This window comes from Leuresthes tenuis, unplaced genomic scaffold (assembly GCF_036924035.1).
Source record: "Leuresthes tenuis unplaced genomic scaffold, fLeuTen1.0.hap1 SCAF_6, whole genome shotgun sequence".
Classification (NCBI taxonomy): Eukaryota; Metazoa; Chordata; class Actinopteri; order Atheriniformes; family Atherinopsidae; genus Leuresthes; species Leuresthes tenuis.
In genome coordinates this window covers 2,267,691-2,279,935 of record NW_027325360.1, presented here as the reverse complement: position 1 = coordinate 2,279,935, position 12,245 = coordinate 2,267,691, and the positions used below count along the sequence as shown (strand labels likewise).

The following is a 12,245-nucleotide window of genomic DNA, read 5'->3' as shown; positions in this document are numbered from 1 at the left end:
GGCTCCCCTGCAGCGCATATTTTTTTGTAAATCATTCACAGTCCTAGTTCTATTAAACAACAGTAAGTGTTTCATAGCTTTGTTCTGTTCCTCTGTTTTTGGAGAGATTTGATTAGTAACTTTCATAGTTCCTCCCCTCGCGGAGCGGTTTTATGGTTTGTTCTTGAAAGGTTTTGTGCCGCCGTTAAAGGCGAGTTTAAGATTACAGTTAATGTTTTTTAAGAGTGTGTCTTTTGTTTAAATCCGCCTCATTAGGAGAGCCTGAGAGGTTATTCATAGCTTTTCTGTTTTCCTCGAGAGGAGAGGTGTTTTTGAGGTATTTTTAGGTGTTTTTGAGTTATTGGGGAGAGGATTCGGACTTTCACAGCCTTTACTTTGCTCTGTGAGGAGATCCTCATCCCACCTGCTGTGCTTTATTTAATAAACCACCTTGAACTGTGTCCTGAGGCCCTGAAAGTTGCATTTACCCAATTTAAGATGAATACCCCTGGTGTTGTGATGCACTCTGTCACATGACCACTTTATGCACTGCATGGCTGAATGTTTTTACTCTTTACAGAACTTCAGCTGATGAGACAAGAACTCAAGAATGCAAGGTCAAACCAAACAGCTCACACCCTCCACAGACCAGCAGACCCCCCCCCCCCCCCCCCCCACACACACACACACACTCACAGTCATGACATTACGCTGGTGACAGCAGACTGAGCATATTTCCCCCTGAAGTGCCTCCACATGTGCACACAGCTGTTCCCCACAGCTCCTCCACCATCAGATGCTGCTGCATCTTCCCTTATTACAGCTGTGGGGCTCCGATGAGAGGCTCCCAGCGCGCACAGCACAATGAGCAGCAAGAGTCGCACATAAGGCGCCTGCAGACCACAGTTGTGCGAAAACAACACAAATGACTTTGAGTGGAACAGGTGTATTTGGTTCAAAATGCATGTGGGACAAGGCACAGCTGCAGAGACGAAGCAGGGGGGGGCCACACAGAGAGAAAAGACGAGGAAAATCCACTGAAACACTCGTTAGGCATGAAGTAAAGAATGTGACAGACAGACAAATGTTTAGTCATCAGAAGGGACTTAAAAACACTTTGTCGGACATGTTAAGCATCTAGAAACCTGCCTGTCAAATCACAGCAAGCGATAACAGATAACAGAAACCTGTAAAGAAGCTCCTTAAATAACAACCAAAGCGATCTGAGCCACTGCTCCATGTGACAGTTTAGGGTCAAACAGCTGAGAGGATGAGGCACGTTGCTCTGAGCTCATCGCTCACTGCGGGGCGGCCTCTCGCTGCAGAGGTAGCAGATCGTGCACCACACACTGGGCTCCGGTGAGATCTGCACGCCGCTGTTGCTCCGAAACGGCCTGAGAGCGCAGGAGCCTGTCAGCAGAGGGAAGAAGCCAGAAGTCAGACCGTTCCCCTGGAAAACAGCACTGGAGTACATCAGCTTTACCGCAGGAGAGGTTCTGATCTATGAAGCAACTCGAAACAACAATCCATAACCCTGATTCTTAAAAAGATAATGAAAGAAGGTCAATTAGAGTTCATGGAATCATTAGTTTAAGGGTTTTCCACTGATTATCAGCAGAGAAGAGGATTATCACAGTATAAAGAAGATATTTCAGGTGTTTTTTTTACAGATAAATGGGGAAATACAACTTAAAAAGTCTAAATAGGTCTGAGAGCGCAGGAGCCTGTCAGCAGAGGGAAGAAGCCAGAAGTCAGACAGTTCCCCTGGAAAACAGCACTGGAGTACATCAGACTTTACCGCAGGAGAGGTCTAAGAAGCAACTCAAAATAACAATTCATAACCCTTGTTATAATTGGCTTTGATCTTAGACATTATAAATTCATATTCTGTATTTTCCTAAATAAACTATGTTCCTAGCTGGTACTTTTCCACTCTGCTCATGCTGCACAATTGATGACCTTAAAAGGGTCCAAGACCTTAGAATGACATAAACAACTGGGTCAGACAGAACATCTCTATTGGAGCAGATAGGTCTGGTACATTAGATCCACACCTAAAACAGTTTCTCACATCCAAAGAACACAACGAGGACGGTGGTTGGCCTGATCATGCCACTGAAGACTGTCCAATTATACTCTGATAAGTGTGAAAACAACTTCTGTGAGATAAAGCTGAATATAAATATAACATGTTTCCGGATATCGGGGCTCAGGCTGACGGATTTCCTGCGGGAGCTCTGGCACTCCGAGTCCAGCTGCAATATACTTTACATGTGACCACTAATAAATACATTTTTAATAAACGATTTCTCCAGCTTGTTCTTGAGCTTCCAATGAAAAAACCGGGCTAACACCCTGATTCTTAAAATTATAATGAAAGAAGGTCAATAAGAGTTCATGGAACAGATATTACTCATTAGTTTAAGGGTCTTCCACTGATTATCAGCAGAGAAGAGGATTATCACAGTATAAAGAAGATATTTCAGGTGTTTTTTTTACAGATAAATGGGGAAATACAACTTAAAAAGTCTAAATAGGCCTGAGAGCGCAGGAGCCTGTCAGCAGAGGGAAGAAGCCAGAAGTCAGACAGTTCCCCTGGAAAACAGCAACTTTACCGCAGGAGAGGTTCTGATCTATGAAGCAACTCGAAATAACAATTCATAACCCTGATTCTTAAAAAGATAATGAAAGATGATCAATTAGAGTTCATGGAACTGATTAGTTTAAGGGTCTTCCACTGATTATCAGCAGAGAAGAGGATTATCACAGTATAAAGAAGATATTTCAGTTGTTTTTTGACAGATAAATGGGGAAATACAACTAAAAAGTCTAAATATTTTGCTGTTCTTTGGTTTATTCCAAAGTTTTTTAATTACATGGGTGTGGATGGTTAATATGGAACAAAGACAACTGTCCGTTTCTTCTTCGTCCAAATCTGCTTCATGAATGTTTAAAGACATTTTGCACAGATTTGTATGATCTGGGACGCATTCTGCTCATTTTTTACAGTAAATAATGCACATATAAGTTGGGATATTAGTGTTTTGTTGGAAGAACTTCTGTGATTTGTTTAAAACAGTTAAATAAACGTAGGTGTTCGGATAACTTTAGTTCTACCGGACTGCTTCTCATTTGGTTTCTACATGTGATCAGCAGAGTTTGAACACTTCCTGTTTCAGAACATTCTGGAGAACCGTGATTCAACTCGTTTTTCTTTCACCAGCTCCTCGGATCTGCTCCTGATCAGAATAAATAAGAAATGAACACACGGCTCGGGAAGATCGACGCCCTCCTGTTGCTTTACGGTGAATTTCAAACTAAGAGCCTGATGTAACTGAACCTGACGGGAAACAGAGGTCATTTCTGGGTTTATCACACTGATTTCACCACTTTTACATGATGAATGACGGACATTTATTGGGTTGGATGCCAGACAACTTCCTGGATGTTCTGATGTTTCTGTCCTGATCCGTTAAAGCACCGGAGGCAGATGGTTGTATCAATAATATGGTTTCATTTATATGATGATAGTCTCTTTGATGAGCAAAGCAATGGGCTATAAATCCCTAACCAACTCTCCTCGATACCTATGGAGAGGAGACTATAAAACTTATCAAAAGAAAACTCTCTCCACGCTAGGAGGAAAAAACAAAAGTTATATAAATTTTACAAATTAACTTATCACAGGCTCTATAAAAATGTAATAAATCAAAAACAGAAAGAGGCTCCTTCTAATGGAGTTGCTATGAACAAAGTTATAAATCAAAGACACTCCTCTACCGGAGAAACTACTGAATAAACGACAAAGGTAAACTAAAACTTCCCTTGAGCTAAATCTATGACTATAGCAAAAAACTTACAACTTCTCAAAGAGGAAATCATCAATAAACAAGATCTTTGATACTTATACTTTGGTCACTATGGAGGCTATTGAGTCTAAGACTAATTCAACACACTGGCAACGAGACAAAGGAAACTCAGACTAAATACACCTGAGGAACCAAGGGGAACAGGGGGAAGGGAAAGTTACCTGAAATAAGAGGAGTTCATTTCAAAATAAAACAGGAAGTGACAAGACAAGGTACAAAAACCTAAGAGCTTTTGTGAGACCTGACAGTTTCCTGAAGACATCTTTCCAGTTAACTGACTGCCAACTTATTTCCAATTTTACTGCTGAAATACCATTAAGTTTCCTTTATTAAAGGTTCTATTGTGAATCCTGTGATGACGCTTGTTTAATTTTACAATTTCTCTTGTGCATAAACCTGAAAAAGTCTGTTATTCCTTTTAGTTTAGTATCATCTCTGCTGTGCCTTTGTTCCATTTCTATGTTTTTTTTGCTGTGTTACTGAGTGAGAAACAAGATCTTTGGGATACTTAGGCTTTGGTTACTTTGGAGGCTGGAGGAAGAAAGCTCGAAAGACAATTCAAAACACTGGCAACGAGACAAAGGAAACACAGACTAAATACACCTGAGGAACCAAGGGAATCAGGGAAGACAAAGAGACACACGGGAGGAAGGGCAAGTTACCTGAAACAAGAGGAGTTAATTTCAAAATAAAACAGGAAGTGACAAGACAAGGTACAAAAACCTAAGAGGCTCTGTGAGACCTGACAGTTATACAAACTTATTTCCAATTTTACTGCTGAAATACCATTAAGTTTCCTTTATTAAAGGTTCTATTGTGAATCCTGTGATGACGCTTGTTTAATTTAAAATTTCTCTTGTGCATAAACCTGAAAAAGTCTGTTATTCCTTTTAGTTTAGTATCATCTCTGCTGTGCCTTTGTTCCATTTCTATGTTTTTTTTGCTGTGTTACTGAGTGAGAAACAAGATCTTTGGGATACTTAGGCTTTGGTTACTTTGGAGGCTAGCGGACGAAAGCTCGAAAGACAATTCAACACACTGGCAACGAGACAAAGGAAACACAGACTAAATACACCTGAGGGACCAAGGGAAACAGGGGGAAACACTTTGGGAATCAGGGAAGACAATGAGACACACGGGAGGAAGGGAAAGTTACCTGAAACAAGAGGAGTTAATTTCAAAATAAAACAGGAAGTGACAAGACAAGGTACAAAAAACCTAAGAGCCTCTGTGAGACCTGACAGTTATACAAACTTATTTCCAATTTTACTGCTGAAATACCATTAAGTTTCCTTTATTAAAGGTTCTATTGTGAATCCTGTGATGACGCTTGTTTAATTTAAAATTTCTCTTGTGCATAAACATGAAAATATCTGTTATTCCTTTTAGTTTAGTATCATCTCTGCTGTGCCTTTGTTCCATTTCTATGTTTTTTTGCTGTGTTACTGAGTGAGAAACAAGATCTTTGGGATACTTAGGCTTTGGTTACTTTGGAGGCTGGAGGAAGAAAGCTCGAAAGACAATTCAACACACTGGCAACGAGACAAAGGAAACACAGACTAAATACACCTGAGGGACCAAGGGAAACAGGGGGAAACACTTTTGGAATCAGGGAAGACAATGAGACACAGGAGGAAGGGCAAGATATCTGAAACAAGAGGAGTTAATTTCAAAATAAAACAGGAAGTGACAAGACAAGGTACAAAAACCTAAGAGCCTCTGTGAGACCTGACAGTTCCCTGAAGAGTGCCAACTTATTTCCAATTTTACAGCTGAAATACCATTAAGTTTCCTTTATTAAAGGTTCTATTGTGAATCCTGTGATGACGCTAGTTTAATTTTACAATTTCTCTTGTGCATAAACCTGAAAATATCTGTTATTCCTTTTAGTTTAGTATCATCTCTGCTGTGCCTTTGTTCCATTTCTATGTTTTTTTTTTGCTGTGTTACTGAGTGAGAAACAAGCTTTTGTAGAAAACAAAGAACTACCAAGGATAAAGTATGCGGCTGCACTGAGGCAGAGGATGATGAGGAAGATGGTGCCGACACCCAGATCTCCCATGGCGCAGGCGTTGGGACAAGCACAGGGGCTCTCCACCCAGATGTGCAGGGGCTGGTTGGCGCGGAGGCGCTGGTCTCGGATGATGGAGACGGACTGATTTGGATTGCAGTGGTAATGAACGACGGTCACCGGCTGCTCTCTGCGAGCTGCGGCAGGAGAAGGAGACGGCGGCCGGCTGTCAGCTCACAGTAAAACCATCAGGGGCCTGATTTACACACTGAGGCTCACCAAAATAAGACACAGACAGCATCTTCAGAGTGTGATTGTAGTGGAATTCATTCCCTTGGTGTCTTCCATAGCTGATATAACGGCTGACGTATCCGCTGAGCCCCTCATACCTGTTAGAAGAAAGCGTCACACCAGTTGAATTTCATGGTTATTTTGTATTTCAGTCACTTCCCAGCATGCTTTTTGTCTGCAGACAGCATATAAACCAGTAAAAAAAACTAAAATCCTTTGTGAAAGCACTTCTTATGGAGACTTAATGCAGGAAGTACAGTTTCACTCCACTCTGGGACATCATTTCCCAAACAGAAGGTGAACTGCTTTAAAGCTAATTTAAAATGCAAAGTGTGCAGTTTCAGAGTTTAAAAGGGGCACAGAGCGACATCCTGACTGCATCAGTCTATGAACTGAAGCCTCTACACCAGGGATGTCAAACTCCGGTCCTCGAGGGCCGCTGTCCTGCAGGTTTTAGATGTTTCCCTGCTTCAACACGCCTGATTCAGATTAAATGGATCTCTTCAAAAGATTGTTAAGTTCTGCACAAGTCTGCTGATGAGGCATTGATCTGATTCAGGTGAAACATCTAAAACCTGCTGGAAAGCGGCCCTCGAGGACCGGAGTTTGACATCCCTGCTCTACACCATCAGAAATGAGCTGAGTGAACATGTTACCAAACAAAGGGGAGCTTCAGGACGGCAGAGCCTCTGAAACTTGAATAAAATCAGATTACAATGAACAAAAAAATGTATGAAAAGCTGTTTTTTTTTCTCAAAAAAGATCTAAACCAACAGAGAATTTATTCAACAAACAAGTCCAATCAGCAGGTTTTAAATCACATCCACATCTCATTAGGATCTTTCCATTTCACCTGAGAACCAGGCACACAGCAACGTTGGTGCAGTCACTTCCCATCGGGTCCTCCGGCTGTGAGAAGTGTTGGCAGGGGCTGAAGGAAAGGAGGATTTCTGCGCTGAGCAACATGTCGTCTGCTGGCACAGACCTCAAACGCCCCAGGAAACCATCTGCATCGCCCATAGCTTTCAAGTTTATCACTCCGCTGCCGTCCTTCATGATGCATTTGCAGCTGTTTACCTTAAAGCAGCCCAGCTCCTCGGCAGAGGTCGGCTGAGGGGAGGAAAAGGCGCAGAAATAAGCACAAAGTGGAAGGAAGGCAGCCCGGAGACGCATGGCGACAGAGACAAGTTCAGCGTTAGGAGGCGGCTAATGAGCGGCTGACAGCATGGTGACAGTAATTAGAATAAAGGTGACTGTCATTCCAGGCATTCCTCAGGCCCACTGGGCTCAGATCAGTGTCACACTTACAGATCACCACATCAGGCCAGGAGGTCTCTGTTTGCAACAACTATTTACGAATCAAGCAAATAAACAGGATGAGCATAAGCTTTTCTGCGAGTTGAGCCGAGGACGAGCCGTAAAAATGATTAACCTGCATCAGCTGGAGTCTAAAGAAGGCCTTAAACAAAGATTTGGTCAGAGGTTTGACTGTTTTCATGCAAGAACTCCGCGTGATGTCAGACTCAAAGTCCTCAGATTCTCATTTCCCTGTTTTTCTGACCATAATTTAATGATCCGACAGCTTTAGTTACTCTTCAGAGGAAGATGCAGAACTGATCCCAAGCATCATCCCTGGTTTTTCAGTGAGTTATCCAGCAGCAGCTTCCATCTTCAGAGGCACTTTAATGTGCTTCCAGATCAATCATGAACGCTAAAATGTTCCCTCTTCAACCACACGTGCTCTGCTCCACTCTGAGAAGAGCTGGTGAGAAAATCTACTCATTAAATGTTAGGAGTGCTGCCATCTAGCGGTTCAACCTGAGCAGAAACAGCTCAAAACAACCGCTAAAAGCAGCAGAAAAAACTGTAAATGACATTTTTCAGCTGGTACACAGACACAGAAAAGCTGCCATTTCACTCATTGCCTCTAATATAAGAATAAAAACATTAAAGCACTGAAAACCAGAGCCTGTGATGATTCAAACCATCTTAAAACTATTTGCTTAATCAGTTTAAATGGTGTCAAAACAGTCATTTCCTGGATTCTTTCATCATTATTAAACATAATAAGCAGGCAGTCTTATTGTGGATGGAGGACTCACAGGGAAAGGCAGTTTTATTTGTACAGTGCATTTCATACACAAGTGCAACTCAATGTGCTTTACATAGCAGGAAAATCACAGAATAAAAGGATAAAAACGTGCAAAGACGCGTAAAACAAAGACAGTAAAACCTTCTGTAACAGCTGGAGCCAGAAGTAGTGCAAGATAGAATTAATAAAATGCTTAAAAAAGGATAAGATAAGTAAAAAGGAGATGATAGACACTAATAATAGGAGTATCTGTAACTCTAACCACTGGCACCCATCATCACATCAAAGTATTGAGCCTCGATTTAAAAGCAGCAACATCTGAGTGTTTCAGGGAGTTTGTTCCAGAAATAAGCAGCAAAATGATGCTTTTCATGTTTTATCTTTGGACTATAAACCGTTAGCAGGTGGTTTAGCAGGTATTTTGGGCCCAAACCATTCAGGGATTTATAGAGATGTGCAAAGACCTGAGAACTGGTGTGATGTGGTCGTATTTTGGGTTTCAGCTGCATTTTGAACACGCTGCAGTGTTTGGATGGTTTTCTTTGGAAGTAGTCGAGTACTTGAGTTAAAAGCATGGACCATGCTTTTAACTCAAGTAGCCGAGTTCCAGGTCTGGTTTAGACAGAAAGCCTCTAATCCGTGCATTTTTTAGGTGGTAAAATGCTGATTAATGTGGTTTTCGCCTCCTCGCTGCGTGGAGAATAACAGGTTTGCTTAACTTCTGCCTGAACGCAGCATCTATTCAAAGCCTCTGAACTTCTTCGGTTTCTTTTCTTATGATCCTGCACTTTGCCGGTTGCACTTTCAGAGATCAGCTTCATCAGTCTGTCCCCAAACTCTGTTCATGTGTCGTCCCACGATGGTGGAATGACCTACCGAGCGCTACCAGAACAGGGGCGTCCCTGTCTATCTTCAAGAAGCTCCTGAAAACCCAGCTCTTCAGAGAGCATCTCCTATCCCAGCACTTACCTTGTACTTCCCTACCCCCTCTATCTCTGCACTTTATCTTTCTGCTCTTCCTTCTATGCCTGCACCCTATCTCTACTCTGTCCCCTCTGACAGAGTCGGACTCCTGGGTTCCTTCTATGGAGCTTATTGTTAGCTTTTTATAGAGCTGTTATATCTTCATCTGTAAGTCGCTTTGGATAAAACAGGCTGCTTAAAAAGTCTAGATGCAGATGGGATTTGGTCTGGAGCTTTTGGCTAGTCTCAGATAAAAGGTGAGCAGAAAATGAACGACAGTGAACGCAACACAACTGAATGCAGTTCACTGGGTGCATTTTAAGTTAAGCTTCACTCACTTATTTCTTACTTTTCAGCTGCTTGAATGCAGAAATCTCAACATGCTACATCTTCAGGTCCACACGTCAGCTTTTTATATAGCTGTTATATCTTCATTTGTAAGTCGCTTTGGATAAAAACATCTGATAAATACAGAAACATTAAGCTACTTTAGATAAAACAGGCAGCTTAAAATTCTATATACAGATGTGGACAGATGGGACTTGGTCCGGAACTTTTGGCTAAGTCTCAGATAAAAGATGAGCGGAAAATGAACGACAGTGAACGCAACACAACTGGATGCAGTTCACTGGGTGAATTTTAAATTAAGCTTCAAGTCACTCACTTATATTTTACTTTTCAGCTGCGGAAATCTTAAATCTCTGACATGTTACAGCTTCAGATCCACAAATGTGTCATTTTCTGTGAGAACAGCCTTCAGTTTCAAGCTTTTGCAGCTAAAACTAATGGAAAAAGGAAACTTTTTGTTGTAACAACTTGAGCAGGAGCATGGAGGTTCTCTCAGGTCTCAGTCTTTTGGTAAGCAGTTGTGAATGCATCAGCAAAACATCAGCTCAACAAGATCATCACCGACCAGAGAACCAAAGAGGATGTGTTTCTGTGCTTTAGTGAAATCTGCAGCTGCTCTCACCTGGTAAAACTTCCTCAGCTGCATTAACACAGAAGTCTTTGGGGTAAAAAACATGAAGAAAGACACGAAGCGTGGCTGAAAAGGCTGGTTTACAAACGACTGACCGAGGGAAGCTGCCAAAGGAGGAAATAGCACACGACAAATGGTCTTTTACACAGATTTTATTGTCCCTAGAAAAGGCCTTTAAGCTTTGACAGCAAATTTGCGCATGGAGTAGAGGAGATCCTTCCTCTGCTGCTTCTTGGTGCGCAGGCTCTCTTCGTGTTTGTTGAGCTGACGGCGCATTGCTCTGGTCTTCTTGGGCCTCAGATCCAGGGGCTTGTACTTCTTGCCCTGGAAGACAAATCACGGTTCAGCGGAGCTGAAAAACACTAAAGAACTAAAAGATGTTGACCTGAAAACTGTTAAAATAGCTCAGAATCATCGAGCTGTGATGAAGTACGAAATTCTGAACCCAAACCCTCGTTTCTCTTTGGACAGAAACACTTTCCAGATGTTAATTATGCATCTTTAGCCAATTTCCCAACATCAGCCTTCATAGTTTCAAGCTTTCTCAGTTTAAATTACTGGAAAAAAGGAAGCTGAAGCATTAAATTTGGAACTTGAGCGACCAGGACACTAAAAATGCTGCCTTCAATGACCAGGAGGTTATCGGGAGTCTCAGTCTTTTGGTAAGCAGTTGTGAATGCATCAGCAAAACATCAGCTCAACAAGATCATCACCGACCAGAGAACCAGAGAGGATGTGTGTTTCTGTGCTTTAGTGAAATCTGCAGCTGCTCTCACCTTGTAAAACTTCCTCAGATTCTCCTTCTGTGTCTGGTTGATTACAGTCAGAACTCTGGCGATGGATTTGCGAACGACACGGCTGTAAAAACAACAGCAAAGTTTAAAAATATGTATATAAACTATCCATACTGCATTGTTTAATGAAGAGAAAGGCCTTAATATCTACTATAAAGTGTGTAGATATTCTTAATGTGCTTTACATCCGACAGAAGATGAGTTAACCTAATGATGGCATCCAAACTATAGTGGTCCAGCAGTACTAAAACAAATATAATCAGATAAATAAACCATAATTTTCTGCTATAAATACAAAACTTCCAGCTGACTTGACCCAGCTTACATCTTGGAGAGCTTGGAAGCAGCTCCGCCGGTAACTTTGGCCACACGGAGCTGGGAGAGCTCATTTTTCAGATCATCCAGCTGTTTGAGCAGCTCTTCCTTCTTCTTGCCCCGCAAATCTCTTGCCTTAATCTTGGCCTGTAAAAACGACAAAAAAAACCCAATATATATGTGTGTTTTTTTAACGGCGTCACACACACGCGCTATCCCCAGATACAGCAGCACCAGCACCGCCAGCAGCGCCTCGTTTAAATACAAATACATTTACATTTCTAAGCATTCGGTCTTTTAACAAAAGACAACTCACGCGAACAAAGTGTCAATATGTACAACATTAGCTGAGCAGTACACATCCTCTGTGAATCTACAACACAAACCGCGAGCCAGCCCGATTTTCTTTAGCTTAAGGTTAGCATCTGAGCTAAGTGGCATCAGTCGGTGCTAGCGCTCCTTAATTTAAGATTTTATTCCACTCCTGTCGCAGGCGACCTCACAACAATTGAACAAATAAGTAACCAAGACACTTATGCACACACGTGGAACGGATTAGATGGGTTTAAGGGACTGATAAAGGTGAAATATTCCTATTTAGTTGAAGAGTGTCGGCTGCCTACCATGTTCCTGCTCGCTGCCCTGTTGGAAAGGCCGGACGCACCGCGTGCTCGGAAAAAAGTAGCTTCCGGAGGATGTAGATTTCACACTGGAATGTGCAAACAGCGCCCCCCAGCGCTCGGAGGCCCAGGAGGACCAATCACAGCGATGCTTGCTGATCCGGTTCGACGTCACGGGCGGGCTGCAGCCTATCGCAGCCGTGATCATCCGAGAGCCGGAATACACCGTGGACTGGTCCATCTGAGGTCCAAAACAGAGACAAAAGGTCCATCAGAGGTCCAAAACAGAGACAAAAGGTCCATTAGAGGTCCAAAACAGAGACAAAAGGTCC

The 12,245-nt window shown here is 42.2% G+C and overlaps 2 protein-coding genes across 2 annotated transcripts; both read right to left on the bottom strand.

Annotated features, from left to right (window-relative positions):
- Positions 1-1,002: 1,002 nt before the first annotated feature.
- LOC140309373 (uncharacterized) lies at positions 1,003-10,129 on the bottom strand. The gene is made up of 4 exons (XM_072387211.1): positions 7,004-10,129; positions 6,139-6,248; positions 5,838-6,056; positions 1,003-1,389 (listed from the first exon to the last, which is right to left on the bottom strand). The coding sequence occupies exons 1-4, from the start codon at positions 7,321-7,323 to the stop codon at positions 1,271-1,273; spliced, it is 768 nt and encodes a 255-aa protein (XP_072243312.1). The 5' UTR covers positions 7,324-10,129; the 3' UTR covers positions 1,003-1,270.
- Positions 10,130-10,318: 189 nt separating this feature from the next.
- On the bottom strand, positions 10,319-12,012 carry rpl35 (ribosomal protein L35). Its single transcript, XM_072387212.1, has 4 exons — positions 11,917-12,012; positions 11,304-11,440; positions 10,961-11,042; positions 10,319-10,508 (listed from the first exon to the last, which is right to left on the bottom strand). Exons 1-4 carry the CDS (start codon positions 11,917-11,919, stop codon positions 10,359-10,361), a joined length of 372 nt encoding a protein of 123 aa, XP_072243313.1. The 5' UTR covers positions 11,920-12,012; the 3' UTR covers positions 10,319-10,358.
- Between the last annotated feature and the right edge of the window lie 233 nt (positions 12,013-12,245).

Coding starts and splice junctions, on each gene's coding strand:
- rpl35 (XM_072387212.1), bottom strand. Junction 11,043..11,303: donor GCTTCCAAGCTCTCCAAGAT/GTAAGCTGGGTC, acceptor TTGTTTTTACAG/CCGTGTCGTTCGCAAATCCA. Junction 10,509..10,960: donor ATCTGAGGAAGTTTTACAAG/GTGAGAGCAGCT, acceptor TTTGTCTTCCAG/GGCAAGAAGTACAAGCCCCT.
- LOC140309373 (XM_072387211.1), bottom strand. CDS start 7,323: ATGCGTCTCCGGGCTGCCTTCCTTCCACTTTGTGCTTATTTCTGCGCC. Junction 6,249..7,003: donor GCTGTGTGCCTGGTTCTCAG/GTGAAATGGAAA, acceptor TTCTTCTAACAG/GTATGAGGGGCTCAGCGGAT. Junction 1,390..5,837: donor AGCCGCATACTTTATCCTTG/GTAGTTCTTTGT, acceptor CTCTGCTGACAG/GCTCCTGCGCTCTCAGGCCG.